Source organism: Notothenia rossii (assembly GCF_949606895.1).
Source record: "Notothenia rossii genome assembly, chromosome: 11".
NCBI classification, from domain to species: Eukaryota; Metazoa; Chordata; class Actinopteri; order Perciformes; family Nototheniidae; genus Notothenia; species Notothenia rossii.
In genome coordinates, this window is record NC_136910.1 from 7,716,037 (window position 1) to 7,732,772 (window position 16,736).

The 16,736-nt window shown below is 45.7% G+C and overlaps 1 protein-coding gene across 6 annotated transcripts in view; it reads right to left on the minus strand.

Annotated features, from left to right (window-relative positions):
• Positions 1 to 16,736, minus strand: part of raraa (retinoic acid receptor, alpha a) — a 152,063-nt gene that overhangs the window by 23,241 nt on the left and 112,086 nt on the right. Inside the window, exon 1 of one of the 6 annotated variants that reach the window (XM_079659689.1) lies at positions 14,807 to 15,810. The exons of 4 other annotated variants lie outside the window; for them this stretch is intronic. In XM_079659689.1, the coding sequence (XP_079515815.1) occupies positions 14,807 to 14,984 (178 nt within the window). In that variant the 5' untranslated portion in view covers positions 14,985 to 15,810. Of the gene's footprint in view, positions 1 to 14,806; positions 15,811 to 16,736 lie in introns of those variants that run through there. One more of the 6 variants, XM_079659688.1, reaches the window with a different exon arrangement.

Genomic DNA, 16,736 nt, shown 5'->3' on the forward strand with positions numbered 1-16,736 from the left:
TGGTTTTTATCAGCCCGGCGGCCCCCACCATGTTCCAGAGCCCTTCTCCAGGGGCCCAAGATAACTTCCCTCTCCACGCTGCCAGGCCTCTGGAATAACAACACACCAGGTTTTCCTATCACTGCTGCCCCAGCAAATGGAGGAGGAACTCGGAACATGTGTGGACAAACTAGGGCGCGGGGGAGGGGGAGGGAGGGGGGGGGCGAGGGATCGAGCAGAAGGCAGAGGTGAGGTCCACAGGGGCCAGGCATCTCGCAGCAGCTTCATGTCAACCGTAGTAGCTTCTGCCACATGCTAGCAGTGGTTTAAAATAACTAAGTGCATTGACTCAATTCTGAGAGACTTCTACTTTACTTGAGTATTTCCATTTCATGCTGGATTAATGATGTGAAATATAATCAACTCTTAAATCAGACTTTAGTTACAGCTGGGGTAAATTCACAAGCTACCCTGCAGTATACAACGTTAATAAAACTAGCTGCAACTTTACCAGCTTTGATAACACTTTAATGCATCAATAATTATAATCAGAACATATAATATGTTGTAACAGAGTATTCCTACACAAGATCGGAGTACTTCTACCACATCTGAATGCTGGGCTTCAGATAGTTATGAGCATATAACAAAAACAGAAAGCTCACATGTATAAAAAAACTCTGGAATTCCTTCAATCACATGGGCGTCTGAATGTTAAATGGCTCTAATTGTGTGCAAACAACATAAAAAGGCAGCCATCTTGCCGGAGAGAAACACAGGTTCCCTGGCAACAGCGCTCCCTTTCAACCCCGAGTAACACGGTGTAACTCTACCCGGCAGCTGTCTGTGCTGCTGACTGACGGGGGGGCGATGTGAGCTGGCACTTGCCCTGAGGTGACTGGAGATATTTGGCATGAGCTGATGGTGAGGGACGTGGCGGTGGGCACAGGGGGGCAAAAGGCCGGCAGAGGATACCAGCACGAGGACAGGCACAGGGGGGTGTGGGCATGGACGCTCCTAACATGATATCTGTAGTAAGAGTGTGTGTGAGGAAGGGAAAATGTGTGTGTAAAGGAGTCACAAACAGTCTGAACATACAGTTGGTACATGGCAGTTCTTTCAACATGGTATGGAGGCTTTGAAAATGTAGGATTCTGCTATATACATATAAAAAATACACCAATATTTTGGATGGCGTAATGTAAAATGGCATAAATATCGTCTTTTCACGATTTATAAGCAACACCAAAACTCCACCATACAACTTTGTCGCAGTATGGATATTGTGATATAAGGTCCAACATATTGTAATATTAAATGTTTTCGATGTTGCCCCGCCCTATGAATGAGTTATTCTGAATGGGAGAAGCCTTTTCCGTGTCTAATCCAAGTGATAACTAGAGGCACTTTATGCCCACAACTTTTCGAATGAATTTATTTTTACGAGCTGATCAAAAGCATTCAGCAGCTGAGCGACATCAACGATCTATTTTAAGAGACGGCAGGAAACCAGGGACCAGGAAAAGATAGAGAGGAAGAAGAGAGGGCATCTGAGGAGAACAGCAGCCCTTCAAATAAAAGACGTGCCTGCTGTCAGGTTTCGCTTCCAGACACTATTGAGAATGTGAGAAAGAGAGAAGGTGTAACCACAGCGTAACCTCCCTTTGTCAACTCTCTCAAAGTGAATTAACAAACCCTTCCCAGAGACATACAGCTGCGATAGCTCCTGGCACATCATTCAAGATCAAGGTCACCATTGGATCATAACAAGAAAAACACACACGGGTGAAACCACAGGCTCTCGCAAACCGGTCTTTAATGTTACCGCTCTGACTGTGAAAATGTCTTCATGAAACATTAAGCCTCCCTTTTACAGAGTGGCCGCGTTACTTAATTATAGAATTGTGTGCATGAGTGAATGAGTGTGTGCACTGCCCTCACGCATGCAAGGAGCTAAGATGGTGCCAAAGCATTTTTTTTAAACCTACCCAATCCCGAATTAGCTCTCAAAAACATTTACGGTTAACATTTAAGTCGGCTGGAGCTCTGGTCTAACAGCCACTTAGAATGAGTGCAACTGCCAAACAAGCTTCTATTCCCTCTTTTCACGTAAAATAAAGGTCAACGACATTACAAGCAACCTGTAATAAGAGGTCAAAGGGTCAGAGGCCTGAATATATTCCTGTGAACTTAAAATAATCACTGGAAAGTAAATACAAATGAGTAAAGAAGAGAGGTTGTACGTCATTAGATTAATGCACACTGTGCAAAACATTTAATTCAAGTTTTGCCAGTTCTGCACAACCCTCTAAATTCTTGGCACATTTGTACACAAGCTACCTCTCTGTATCTGCACAGCTTTCCTTTTCATAAAAATACTGCACATATGTTAATCTAATTTAGATTTTGTCATAGTGTTATATGTTATGTCGTTTTTTGGTATATCCAGATTTAATGTAAATAATTCCCTATATCTTAATTTAAAGGTGGGGTAGGTAAATTTGAGAAACCGGCTCGAGTGTTCGAGAATTTGAAAATACACAACCGGAAAAAATCTGCCACTTCCTTACAGAGCCCCTCCTCCAACACACACGGACGCGCACATGACCAATGAGGGCACCAGATAAGTTTGTGCACAGATGGAAGGCTGACAGGCAGGTAGGCCATCCAGTTATTTTAGCCGGGCCGGCTCAGCTGATTGGTCGTGCTTTTTACAGCGCCACGGCTTCCACAGATGACATTTTTTAATGTATTTATTGTCAAAGCATTTAATATATTTATTGCTATCGGGATGTTAAGAGCATTCCATGGAATATAACAAAAAGTGTATCTCGAGCCGGTTCCTCAAACTTACCTACCCCACCTTTAACATCATATTTTTTTTTAATAGCTTTTTTATAAATGTTTTCATTTTATCTTTAACTGTGCCGTACAGTATACACCAAGGAATATTCCTCCTATGTGTTAACCTACTCGGCAATACATCTGTTTCTGATTCTGATACTTAGAGATTGGAAGATATGTGCACATGTGATTTGAATCAGAATGAGATCATACACACATTTCATTAAAAACAGGTGAAGAAATATCACAAAACGTAACTTATGCCATGATTCTGTCCGCCTGCGTTAAAATTACATCCACACACATTAATCACCCCCTATTCATCTTTATCGCCCTGAGTGCCACACACAGTGCCTCTCAGTGTTTGAAGGCCAAAAGACCCTCATGAATGCTCATGCTGGAGTGTTTGCTCTCCTCTCACTCTTAACAGAGAGGTTATCTGCCTATTGATACCCTCTAATCCAATGTGACTGGCAGCATTCAGGGCCTTTCGTTCTTAAGCGCATATTTAACAGTGGAGGAAGCAGGTCATAAATATGGAGGGGGCAAAAGAGGCTATTTGCATTAGAGGGCTGAAGTGGACTAGTGGAGAGGCCGGGAGGAGGTGGAGGAAAAGGGGGAACAAGGGATCAAGAGAGAAGGGAGAAAGAGAAGAGGCTCTGGGGAGGAGAAGAGAGGATCAACAGGGACAAGCTTTGTCATGTTAAACTGCCTCTCTCCACTCATGTTCTCCCTTTCCCCTCCTCTCACTCTCTCTGTGGACAACACAATAGTCAATCACAGGGGGAAAAGATTACAAGGGGCTGATCTTCTCAACTTCAGAGCAGGAGCGGGATTGTGGAAGTGGGGGAGGCTCCGCGAGTGGAGTGTGTGTTCGAAAACGCTAAATAATCTCACCGGGCCGTTCTCCTTTAAATCCAGACACACATTTAGGTTCGTCACTTCATGTTCTCTTCGACATGAGTTAGAGCTAATAGTTAAACTCGCTTGTAATTTGCCCCTCGCTTTCAAGCCTCAGCAGGATAACGTGCATTCCTCTTCTGTACCTGAATCCCGTAATGACATCAGTTGCCTTCGTAAATTAGCCACCAATGTCAAGGTTTGGAGTTGAAAGCATATCATTGAGGATGTAAGTGGAGGTATTTGCAAAAGGTGTGGACCAAAAGACGCAGCGAATGTGCCATTATCCTGTCACTAGTCTGTTAAAGAGCTCAGTGATGCCCGGGACCCGAGGAGGTTACTAGGTCAACGTGGGGGTTAAAGTAGCCTTAAGACCCCGAGGAGACAGCCGACATATTTAGAATAACCAGACGCAGAGGACAACAAGCCAGATGCACATTGATGAGACAAAAAAAACACCAGATCGTTCGTAAGGATTCTACACATTTGTACGGTGAAATTACTACGATGCACGCCAACGAAGATCACAGTGGTAGCTTTAAACACCTTAGGCTCTCCGGTGCACCCATAGCCGCAGCTCTTCTGCTCGTGAACCCTAATGATGACTGATGACACACATTTGATTCAGCTGTCTCGATGTGTGGCGTCAGGGGGCTCCTTAGTGCAAGATTTGGGCCGAGCGAGAGGAGAGAACGGGTGGGCGGGGAGAGGCAGACTCATTTATCTTTTAGTGTCAGCGCTAATGCAACAAAAAAAACAACATAAAAAAGAGGTGCTTGTCGGTAGCACCGGGAGGTTAAGTTAGCGCCGTGCTTAGGAAAATAGCTGATGAGAGCAGGCAGAGTCATCAAGGGAGCAGTGGGATGTTACTAGAGATGTAATGAAGGACATGTTTAGCTTCCTCGGGTAGGGGTTGAGCTTTTCCCTTCTTCCCCTGTGTGTGTGTGTGTGTGTGTGTGTGTGTGTGTGTGTGTGTGTGTGTGTGTGTGTGTGTGTGTGTGTGTGTGTGTGCGTCCACAGACACTAATTTCCAGCATGGATCCCTGACCTTTCCACGTAGCCTGGAGGGAGCTATTTGATGAACACACACACACACACACACACACAGTGATATTACTGTCCACCAGTTAGCGGACTGGTTTTTAGTGAGACAAAGTTCATTTTCCCTACAATGTCAGTCGAAATAAATGTGGTATTTTGCATAGATAGAATAGAAAATAAATTAATAAAAATTATATGGAAGATAAAACATGTTTTATCCGACAATCAGCCGACAATCATTGGTTGACTGGCTAATAGAAACAGCAAGTATAGAAACACTGGCAGAGCTACAAACACGACTGGCTTATTCCGTCATGACAAGCTTTACTTGAAATGCTGTTTTGCCCATTGCTCTAGATTATTATTTATTGTATTTAATATTTATGTACATGCAAAGGTGCAACACGAAGCTTCAAATAGACTCTTGGTAAAGGTTTTGTTATCTAAAAGTTTAAAAATGCAATGCTCTTGAAGGAGTAAACAGCATCAGATCATTATTCATGAGGAAAACTGGATTAAAAACACTTTGTGCCTCCATGTGTAAAACCGTAAACATGCCTCTTCCATCTGTAAGTGCATGTGTGTGAACAGAAGTGGCATAAAAAGTATGATTGCATGCATGTACAGGATTATATATATATATACACACACACACACACACACACACACACACACACACACACACACACACACACACACACACACACACACACACACACACACACACACACACACACACACACACACACACACACACACACACACACACACACACACACACACACACACACACACACACGAGTGGGAGAAACCCGAGCAGAGCCTCAGGTGAGCCTGTTGTTAATGCTGCCATTTCTCCCTCCTGTCCTCTTTCCCTCTGGGGTCCAGTTAACCCCAGCCGGCCCCTGCCGACTGGGCCTTGTGACGGGGGCCCCATCATGACCCTGAGGGGGACTGGGTGACGCTCACTGCGACCCAGTTCCTCTGCAGGTAGCAACACACGCCTCTCCCAGTTAACTCTGTCCATTAAGCTAAGTGGGGCCCATTAATAATTTAACAGTTTCCAATGTATAATTCAAGGGATGAGGGGACCCGTCATGAATAGCGACACACACAGGTGAGGAAGGAGAGCCATACTTTAAATACTGAGCAGAGCGTAATATTACACATCTGTAAGACAGCTTGGTTGTTGTGTTGAAAGGGAAGTTGGGATGGATCCTAATGTCAATCTGTGATTAATTAATAAAGCGCCAGGCGATGGAAAGAGAACAAAACTTCTGAGAAGAGATGGAGAAGTTACAGGAAATGGGCTGCCACAAAGAGACAAAGTGATAAAGAAATAAACTGTCATGTGAGAAGACTTGGAGATAGGGCAGGGCATTCAAAGTGTAAGAAGGCAGGTTTATAGTACCCCCCCTCCAAACTCCGCTGTGTAGGCGAGGGTCCTGGGGGAGACGGCGATGTTAATACAGTTATTAAGCCTCTCCACTGAAGCCTGCTCCACCTCCACAACCCTCAGCATCAAGGAGCTCTCCCTCCGCCTGCCAAGCAGCGGGCGAGCTCTCCTGCTTCTACAATGAGATCAAACAGTCCCAAGTAGGCCGGCTCAGGGGAAGCCAGTGATGGAGTCTGAGCGTGGAGCACTGGAGCAGCGAGGGCAGGTGGGGTTGGGCATGTCAAGCCATGGGAGCATCCCAGCAGGCTTTAGGAAACCCAGCAGGGAGGGGGATGGGCTTCAACCTTGGAGTAGTTCCTGCTTCCTCATTCTTTAAAGTCAGTTGATCAAGATTCCCATGCATCTCTTCCAGGTGTCGGGGATTACAGCAATGAAAGGCTTTAGCGAGCATATGTGCGGGAGCAGATTTCTGCTCTGGCTAACTTCAGATGTACGTAGCTGTGGGTTGATTAGAGGTGAGGAAGGTGAGGCTGGGTGGCCAGGTTACCCCGGAGCACTTGAGGGTAGACTTTCATGTGCGGCTCAGAGGGAAACCCTCTCTCTGAAGGGATCCTAGCGGGTCCCCACTGCAGCACAGTGACATGTGTGCATGTGTCTAATCACTGCATTACATCCAATCAATAATTCACACGGGGCAGAGAAGATTAGTGTTGCCACTCCTGCCTGTAGCCAGGAGGGCCACATGTGGGCAGCCATGCAGCTTTGCACGCAAGGCACAAAGTAAAAAGTGCTGGTCGGCTTAAGCTGCCGTCCATCTGCCCTCAACGTTTAACTTCTCTTTTGCTGAAAAGGCTTGATTTGGAGCGAGCTAAAACTTGATGAAGATGGACATTGGAAACACGTTTTGCCAAGGCATCTTCATGCACCCTTAGGTTATAAAAAAAGCTATTATGTGTCATTATGACACTCGAAAAACTGAAAAGAATGAAGATGGATAAAGAGATGGGCATGATAAAGACATATGCTGTAATGGGCTAATTAGGACAGGTCATTCTGTACCAGACTCAATTTGCCAGCGCTTGCCTTATTGGCAGCTATTGGATGAATTCCAAAGCTCAATCAGCCGCTGTAGAAAAGTAATAATATAAGTCACCCACCAAGCCTCTCCCTTCCCATGTCTGTTGTCCCTTGCCTTATTTCCTCCCTCTTTTTCTCCCCTTTTGCTCTGCAGTACTTTCTGTTCAATGGCGAAAAGGGTAAAAATCCAGAGGCCAAATATGACATTAAACCCCCAGAAAAGCTCCACAGAGATTATTTGAAAATACCAGCACTCCCTTCCCCTCCCGATGCCTGAGATCTCTCCCCCCTTCTCTCCCCCGCTCACTTTCTTTCAGCTGAGAGGTGCTGACAGCCCAGACACAATAATCTAGCTCCAACAGCCACAGTGGCAACGGTGCAAAAGGTTTCCCGCGTATGGCACAAGGGCAAAGCTGGGTATTGCGCCGTGGCGGTGGCAAAGAACCGAACCGCTACGAGCAAAGTGTGCAACCATGTGCAAGTTGACAACTCCTGCTTAAACTGTTGTCACCTTTTTCTATTGGTCAACCCCTGGTCAAGAGCAGAAACAGATAGGAGGCCAAGATGTCAAAGGGCATCTGATTGTATCTCTTTGATCACAGCAACATCACACCAAACAATGGAGTGTACGTGTGCATAGGGAAAGACAATAACTCCACAACATCCTTTCGAAAACAAGCGAAAACACAGTTGGGAAAAGGTGAATGGACACGCAAGCTCGAGGTGTGCAGAACCGATTGAACAAAAGCCTCTCTTTCCAACCCGCCCTCCGTCTTTTCGGCTTACCAAAAAAAGCTTTCCTCAGGTTACTGTCAAAAATCCCGGGGAATAACAGAATCTGCTCTCTCTGCTCTAAGTGCTGCGTGGCTGCATATTTCCCCATCAGCCCACCCCCGTCCCAAATTTGAAGGAACATCCGGCGGCCGACGGGACTTTTGAAAACACTGACTAGGAATACACAAAGACGTTTATGTGTCTAGTTTCATCCAGAGAGGAAGGTTCATGTCATCCTAAGGGCCTTATCTCGGTTTCTTTACAGGCCAGTGCATTGTCTCCGGGTATGAAACATCAGAAACAAAACTCCAACTTAACCGGACAAGGAACTTAGCATCAAAGCGGGTTACATATTTATTCTACGCAGAACAATGAGCGCCCCTCGGCATCTGACATGACCACTTCATTATTGTCATATCTCCCCCTCTCCCAGCCGAGGTACTTCACCAACAATGGCCCTGATAAGACACTGCAGGTCACAGCGAAAGTTAGACAATACGTCTCTCTGAAATGAAGGGCCCGCTTGACATCAGAGCGGGGTCCCTTTTAACACACAGTGGCTCTATTCATAACAAACAGGATCCAGCCGCCTCGGTGTCTTCTCGTTTACCCCTCTTAACCCACACGTGTTCGGATGTGCTCGGCTACAGGGCATCTTCCAGTTCACACAACGCTAATATCACAAACAGGGTTACAGGGAACAAGCGGCCTGTAACCCGAGCCTTCAGTCGAACATGCCGTCCTATCAGTCACTATCGAGCACTTCGCTTTTCTTTCCCACCTTCGCCGCACTGTTTGCAGTCTATTTCATCCCGGTCCCAGATGGGCCTTCAAGAGTCAAATGTCAGAGTGCCGGCCTCCAGCCAGACACGTAATGAATATGAAATGATTCAGAGGGGCTGTGGGAAAGAGAAGACAGTGGCGTCCAGACAGACCGAGCTCCTCTCTCTCTAAGTGGGACCACATTGAGGTAGACTGACTGAAGAGAGAACCTAAGAGGAGACGATACACAATATGGATATCTAAAGTTACTTTAAAAGACGCTTCTATAAATCAAGACATACAGAAACGTGCCCCTTCATGCAGCCTTGGGGCATGTTAAAGATATCAACACCAGGTTTCATGAAAGGCAGGTATATACGACCTCCAGTTATTGACCGCAGTGAGACATATCTTCTATCTTAAGATCTGCAGGGTGATTTATACAAGCAGGATTCTAGCCAAGGGGTGACTTTGTTGCACAGATCTCCCTTTTCTTTTTCGCGTTAAATACAAACATGATCCGGGGCAGAGCATTCTCTCCTGCTCCTTAGTTACCACCGCTGACTGGGATGGCAGCAACACGGAGCTATTTTCTGCTCAGACAGCAGAAGAACGGCCAGGCTCTTGTATTTTTAGCATACTAACCTCTACCCTCTTTCCTCGGCTGTCCCGCTCTTTAAATAGAAGGGCATTCCATCGCTGTGTTTGTGTGAATTTTTTGAGGTGTTCACAGTTGTCATCCATGTGATGTTAACACAGGCCCCCAGAGGCAGACTGGGGATGAGTATGTTGGTGGAAGCGACCGCCCAGTGCTCTAGCCTAAAGCTAGTAGCCGACTACAGTAAAGGAAGGCGGTGGTCCCCCACAACTGATGAAACAAGGCGACATTCAATGTAATCACTCTATATATAGTGGATGTTGGCAAAAAAAAAAGGGGGTTGGAGGGCAGGAAGTCTTGTAAAATATGAGGAAAAATTAGGGCAGGCGAGCATTAAAGATTAATCGTGACACTTACTGCGCGGCTCAGGCTTGCAATGCGGTGAATGCCACCATGGAGATGGGAAACAGAGAGCAGAGAGGGGGGAGAGAAAGACAAAGTGGGAGAGAGAAAGGAGACAGTTTGGGAATGAAAATGCCTCGCAGATGAATTCTGGGGTGATGAATGTCCCTGGTTCAATACCCAGATGAATTTATGTGTGTTCCATTATGAGAGGGTGGGGATGAAACATGGAGATAGGGCGGAGTGATGGGGAAAGGAGGGGAGAGCCCCTTCTCAATGTGCTGGTGAGCTAGCCATGCAGAGCTCATTGCGAACAAGCCATCTGTAGAGATAAGTAAAGAAGTGATTACAACAGGCCCGGCTCAATTTCTGACAGTTGACGCTTGACTGCCCCCGTAGAGCCGAATTGATTTAAATGAAGAAGCTATGAATATTTTAGAGGGAAGAACCCCCCTTTAACCTGAACTGTTTCGATCTCTCTCCTACCTGTGTGTGTGTGTGTGTGTGTGTGTGTGTGTGTGTGTGTGTGTGTGTGTGTGTGTGTGTGTGTGTGTGTGTGTGTGTGTGTGTGTGTGTGTGTGTGTGTGTGTGTCAGAAGAGATACGGGGCAAGACTGTAATTATTGATAGTGAGATTACGGCCGTATGTCACAATGTCTGCAATCAGCAGCCTTTTTAAGCCCTGATGAATCAATGACACTGCCTGGATCTTTTCAGTCTGCCCGGCTTTGTTCATCAAAATGGGCTTTGCAGTGTACACAAACCCTTGTTTGGGGATTTAGCTTCAAACCAGACTGGTGTACAGTGCTCTCCGCCTGCTGCCTCCAGGCTAATTCTCTCTACAAACAAGCCGGGGCCCTATCGGTGGGGCCTGTGCGTGTGTTCACACAAAAAAAGTGCCCTGATGAAAATATGCTGAATATCTGACAAGCTCAACATGGAGTGCCGTTGCAATATGCCACCCTCAGGAGAAAAGAAAAGTTGCCAGTCAGCCACAGCATTGTTTGTGCTTATCCAAAGGCAAAGGTAAAAGACCACACCCTCTCATTTCACCTTCAAAAGATGACTGACACTACCGGCATTAATAAACAAAAATGTGTCTCCCTTAATCATGGTGACATCCCAATCTGAGGTTATCTCTTTTAGTACATAAATGCCTCAACAGTATATGATATATCACATAAAAAAAACGGTAGCAACAGCTTTGAAGGTTGGTGGCAAGGTGCTGCTTTGGGAGCGAGTGATGGCGGGTTGTGAAATGCTGCCCTGCGGCCTTTCCCAGGAGAGCGGCGGCAGCAGCGTTGAACTCCCTTCACCCCGGTGCCATTACAAACATACCTTGATGACAAAATGTGTTATTGATGTTCCCCTGAAGGTGAAAGGAGGCGTGTTTCTGTGGACATACTGATCTCTGTCTCTATCGCGCACGCACACAAACACTCACTTTCCGTGGCATTCAGGGCTACTAAATCACTGTCGTCCATGGCTGAGAGGGGTTAGGCAGACGTGGCTCTAGACTGCCTGACGCTTCCCCCTCTCTCTGGAAGAACCTTGTCTCAATGCTGTCCATCCATCCTACCATTTCCATCAAGTTCATAGCAACAAAGCCCCCGGAGGAAAGGTCATTCGCCCATCTACATGTCCATGAAAGCATCAAGGTCCATGGACGTTTAATAGCACGTAGAAAATAGCATAAGGCTCAGGGACTTGGCATTGGCATTAAGGACAAAGGCTCCAGTTCAGCAATATTAAGGCCAGGAATTTGCAATGCTGTTTCACATCAACAAAGTCACAAGTTGTAATTTCTATGAAAGTTGTAATCAGCTTTGCCAAGAATTCCTCAGTGGATTAATCAAGAAACTAAATGTGGTATTTATGTTCTGCCTTAGATGACCTTTTCTCCAGCTGTTTGGGAAAGCAACCTCCCTTCAATGCCAAACTAATACAGTACTCAATTATGTTTGGGAACAAAATTAGCTTCTCTCTGCTCTGTTGTTTATGTATTTCTCAATTCCCTGACCTATCATAATCCTTACATATAAATAAAGGGGGGAAGGATTGCAATTCTCAGTTCTTTCGCAAGGCCAACCTCGATCGGTCACTCACAGTTGTCTGTGTGTTGCTATAAACAATTGCTACATTGACTTGGTGCCTCAGCCTCAGAAAGAGAAACCACATGGGTTTGCGCTTCACTAGCAAAGCTCAAACTTCCTTGCTTTCTTCCCTCTCCATAAGTATCCACTCCAACCAACCTCCCTCTTCATCACTGCCCAGAATTGCTCCTGCTCATACAGTCCGTTGCACCGAAAAACAATAAAATACCATCTGTTTTTTCTTGAGCCTAGTCTCCTGCTAGGCAAAAGGACTTCCGCACTTAAATACCACATGAGTCAGATTAAGCCGCCAGTCACTTGCCCCTCAGACACAAAGCGTTCGTGTCCAATAGCCCACTCAAAACGGACCTGCCTTCAGAGGACAAACTAGCTAAAGCTTGCCCTTCTCTCTGCCTCGTCTACTCTCTATGGAAATCCCTGGTGATCGCTTTCTTTCGCACTGTGGATAGCCTGAGAAAAAAAACAAAGAGCAAGAAGCCTATGGGCTGGTGAGCATTAGAGCCCACCATGCAATCCCCCAATCCTTCATACCCCCCATTTTTTAGTGTGTGACAGTCATGTGAACAAGGCCATACACATTCTTTCATGCATGAGCCCATAATTGCTGTAAGGATTCTGGCTGGCGAAAAAAAGCAAGTGCATTTAATCGGCAAGGCCAGAGTATTTTCCCCATGAAGTTGCTCTGATTATAGCTCACTGATGTTGTTTGTATCTGGACAAACCTGCGCTGACAGCAACTGGATGGTAACAGTCAAACATCTAAAGTGGCAGCATCCTTAAAGGACTAATAACATCAGGGATGAAGCGCCCATATGATCTGGATTCATGCCAAGCCACTTAATGGGTCCAGGAGGCCGTTTACTTCTGTGAAGATGTCATTGAGTGCACTCTGAGAGCCCAAGAGCTCGTCTGTATAGCTTGTAATGAATAGTTAGGCCCAATGTGGAGAGGTTGAAAAAAACAGAGGACCAAAAAGGAAAAGCACTAAGGGGGGGTAAAACAAATGTTTAGCTCCACCAGCAATCAGTTTCCAAACCCACGTGCAGAGGATAACATACCATGAGACTGTCTGTGAAGTTGGTATTTTAGAAAAGTCCAGAAAGAGACAAAGGCAGCAGATGTTTTTGGGATTGTCTTGTGCTTTTGAGCCTGACTGCCTTGGATTCCTGCTTAAGAACGGGAGGTTAGAAGAAAAAAAAACCTTGCTCTGTTGCGTCTGTTTTGCTTTCTATCCCTGTGATCCAATAAGCCTGTGAGCCACGTGATGACACTAACGGATGTTGTGCCTCCCCACTCTCAAACCCCCCCACCCCCCCCTGGTTGTGCACTAAATGTTTTATTACATTCAAGCAGTAAGGCAAAGAGCAGCTATGCTAACCCCCACCCACCAACTGACACACACACCCACCCACCCACACACTGCAAGTCCTCCGTTGAGCAACACAATGTGGAGTCGAGTGAGGGGTCAGAGGTCTTTTCCTGGGCAAAACCCCCACAGTCTCCCTCAGACGAGCTCACATGGTTTGAATCAATGCTGCCACTAGAGCTGTTTAGTGGGTCAGTTCGATAAAAACTTTGAAGCCTACTGGATATCTGCTTTTGAAAAAAATGCATGAGACTTCTCCTTTTAGTCCAGAGACATTTTTAATTTCATGCAAATTGGAAGTAGGAAGCAAAGAAAAACTACAGCGCTCACACTACCATTCTTTTAGTGGTTTTGGTGTCTCTGCCAAACGTCAGAAATTGCCGTTTTAACTTCCCTTTGTCGTGTTTTTCTATAGTCTGGCGACGAGAAGGAAATTGGCCCTTAAGAGCCTGTGGAGATTCCTGCCTTTTACACTCCTTCAGCTGTGAAAGACAACAGAGCTATCTGTTCTATAAAGGCCTGCTGGAGCTTTGTGCAGTGCAGCTCCTTTGAGGTAAAGAATGGGATCGTCCTCGCTGATACTTTGTTGTAGCAATAAAACTCTCTTATTGCAGCAGATACCGTATCAATAGACTTAAATCTCCCATGAGTGGCGGTGGTTGCTCAACCCAAGGAAAAGAAACCCACACCTAACTCACATACATGCACAGTGACTGAATCACACAAGTCTTACTGACATTTTAAAGAATCATCATGCACTGACACGCTATTTTTAGACATGGCAGAAAGGCCTGTAATAGAAATGTCAATGAAAATGAAATATGTAGTATTATAGGAGTTTATATTCTCTTGAAATGTCAAGATAGATATATTTCATGACCTTTAAGATGTACAATTATATTTCTAGAGCACAGTGTGTTGTTGTTGCACCCAGCTTGCCAACTATAGCCTATAGACACCACTGCTTTTAAAATACATTTAATTAGGACAAATCCTCATTGGCACATTAAATGGACAACAGTGTCCAGTTGAGGCCGTGCTGCTTAGGAACTGGCCTGTTGGTGCAGCTATCCAGATTACAGAAGCAAAGAGAGGATAACACTGGCAGGAAAGTTTGATCAGATTAACGTTGGCATGGCTTGCAAAACCTTGTTTATATTAAGTGCATATTTCTGGAACGCAAACGCTTTGGATAATGTGGCCTGGATCACAGCGCCGCAGTCTCACAGACGTTTCTCAGAATAATAAAAAAAAAACACAGCCGGGGCTCATACAGAGGCAGAGAGAGAGAGAGAGAGAGAGAGAGCTGGAAGTGGGTCAAGTATATATAATGCAGTTATGAAGCTCGATGATGGCGAACATGCAACGCTGCTTGACACATTACCGGGTTTGAATAATTGAGATAAAACAGGATGGCAACACGGGAATAAAAGCCTTATACTGAAGATTAAAAAAATAAATCTGAGGATGATTCGCCATGTATAAAGCCTATGAATACACACTTTAACATGGAGGTTTTAAGTTCCCCAATTAGTGAAATGGAGTTCCACCTACAGTGATTAGAGCCGTTCCAGTGCTGGTTCCTGATGGACGTGCTGTACGGATGGGGCGCTCCGGGCACCAGTCCTTTCTCCGGGATCAAGCATCCTCTGCTCTGGTTGTAGTAATCCATCATTAAAAACGGGTTCGGGCTGGGAGTCAGTCCCACAACGTCCACGCTCTCATACATCATACGGAGCAGGACGATAGCAGGAGGTTATTATCAAAAAGCGAACTATTGTGGCAGGAAAACGCGAGCCTTGTGGTTTTCAGCTCGCCACCAACTGAGGTAGAAACTAAGGGGGCCAAAGGAGGGTAAAACTGCATTAAAATTGAAGGAAAAGTGGTAAATCCAAACACAGTGGGAGCGTTTTAACATTTGGCATATTTTTTTCCCTGTATTGATCGAAACCCCAAACCGAGGCAGTGAATCAGTGTCTGGAAAAGCCTAATCGGCTGCGCTCAATTTGAAAACATAATTTAAAAGAACAATCTGCATGGTGTCCAATTTGAGAAACACTGCTGGGTTTACGCACACAAATAATAAAAATAACTTCAGCAGAATATATATATATATATATGGGTCCTTTCGGCCTTGCTCAAACACAGAGCAACATTTGAGGTTGTATCCACACCGTAAAGAGAAAATAAAAATCCCAAAAAAAGAGGATAAAAATCTCCCAAGTGCGCGAGGCAGGAAAATTATCAATGGGATGAAAAGCGCAAATATGGAAAGGAGGAAATCCCGTGTAGTTGCAGTTTGTCCTTTAGGGTTTACGGTCGGTTGTCCCGGGTGGACTCCTGTCAGCCCCGTCAATGAACCGGTCTCCCTCCGTGCGCTAGGCTACAACAACCGGCTTCCTGTCCTTCAGACCCCGCTCTCTGATATCCAGGGTCCCAGGAAAACACGCAGCAGCAGCACCTTGTTTGTATTTTGGAGAGAGACGCCTAAATCATTCCCACCGCGAGCCGTGCGGCTATCATGTTCTGCAAAAATGTGACAAGGCACAGCAGCTGAGGGCTTTGGCTCCACCTCCACTCGGCTGCTCCCCCCCAGTCTCCTTTCATGCGTTGCTCCTCCTACGTTTAACCCCTTCAGGGACGTCACCATTGATCTCTCTCTCTCTCTCTCTCTCTCTCTAACATCTATGGGACTGCAAGGGGAGGGGGCCGACCTTCCTCAAATTTAGGTGAATAAAAACGTATCCCAGAACATGATTATATAAGCTCAGTAATGAGTCTTTCATAACTTATTGCTTTAATGAGAGCTCACCAGACTGGATCTCTCTCGCTATGTTTTCCTGGAAGTTCCTTTCTGACTCTTTATTCGGGGCTCCTCCTTCCAACTAATTTGACCCTTTTCCCCCCATGCTCTCATCAGTCCCTACCCTCCGTATTTTGTTCTCCCCCAGCCCTGTCTCCCTAATTTGCCTAATGCTATGCGGCTGAACTTTTCCTGAACCCAGGGGAAGTAGTCAGCCTCAACTCCTGGTGACCCACTGGCTGACTCGGATTCGCCTTTCTGGCTCGCTCCCATCCCACATTATTCAAGGTTTCCCACCTAGTACACTCAGAGTAACACCATTACACTTTTCCTCGAGTGCTGCCCAGAGAGGCGCCCCCAGTTCACCCACATAGAGCAACAAAGTGGCACCCTGTCATGGTAACTGACACATCACTTTTCCCACAGTGCAGGGGAATTAGATCCAGGAAGTTGTTTTGCATCAGACTTGCACAACTCCTAATGCAATGTTACTCCACCTTTACTCTGCAACATTCCATGCAACATTGTTGTATTTAAACATGCACATGTCATCCACCAGGCTTGAGACCATGCCAGAGCTATAGCAGATCTCTATAGGCATGAATCTAGTCATTCAATCAAATGTAAATGGTGAATATAGTGGCAATTACAGAAACACTAACTTTTTCCATGAGTCATGTT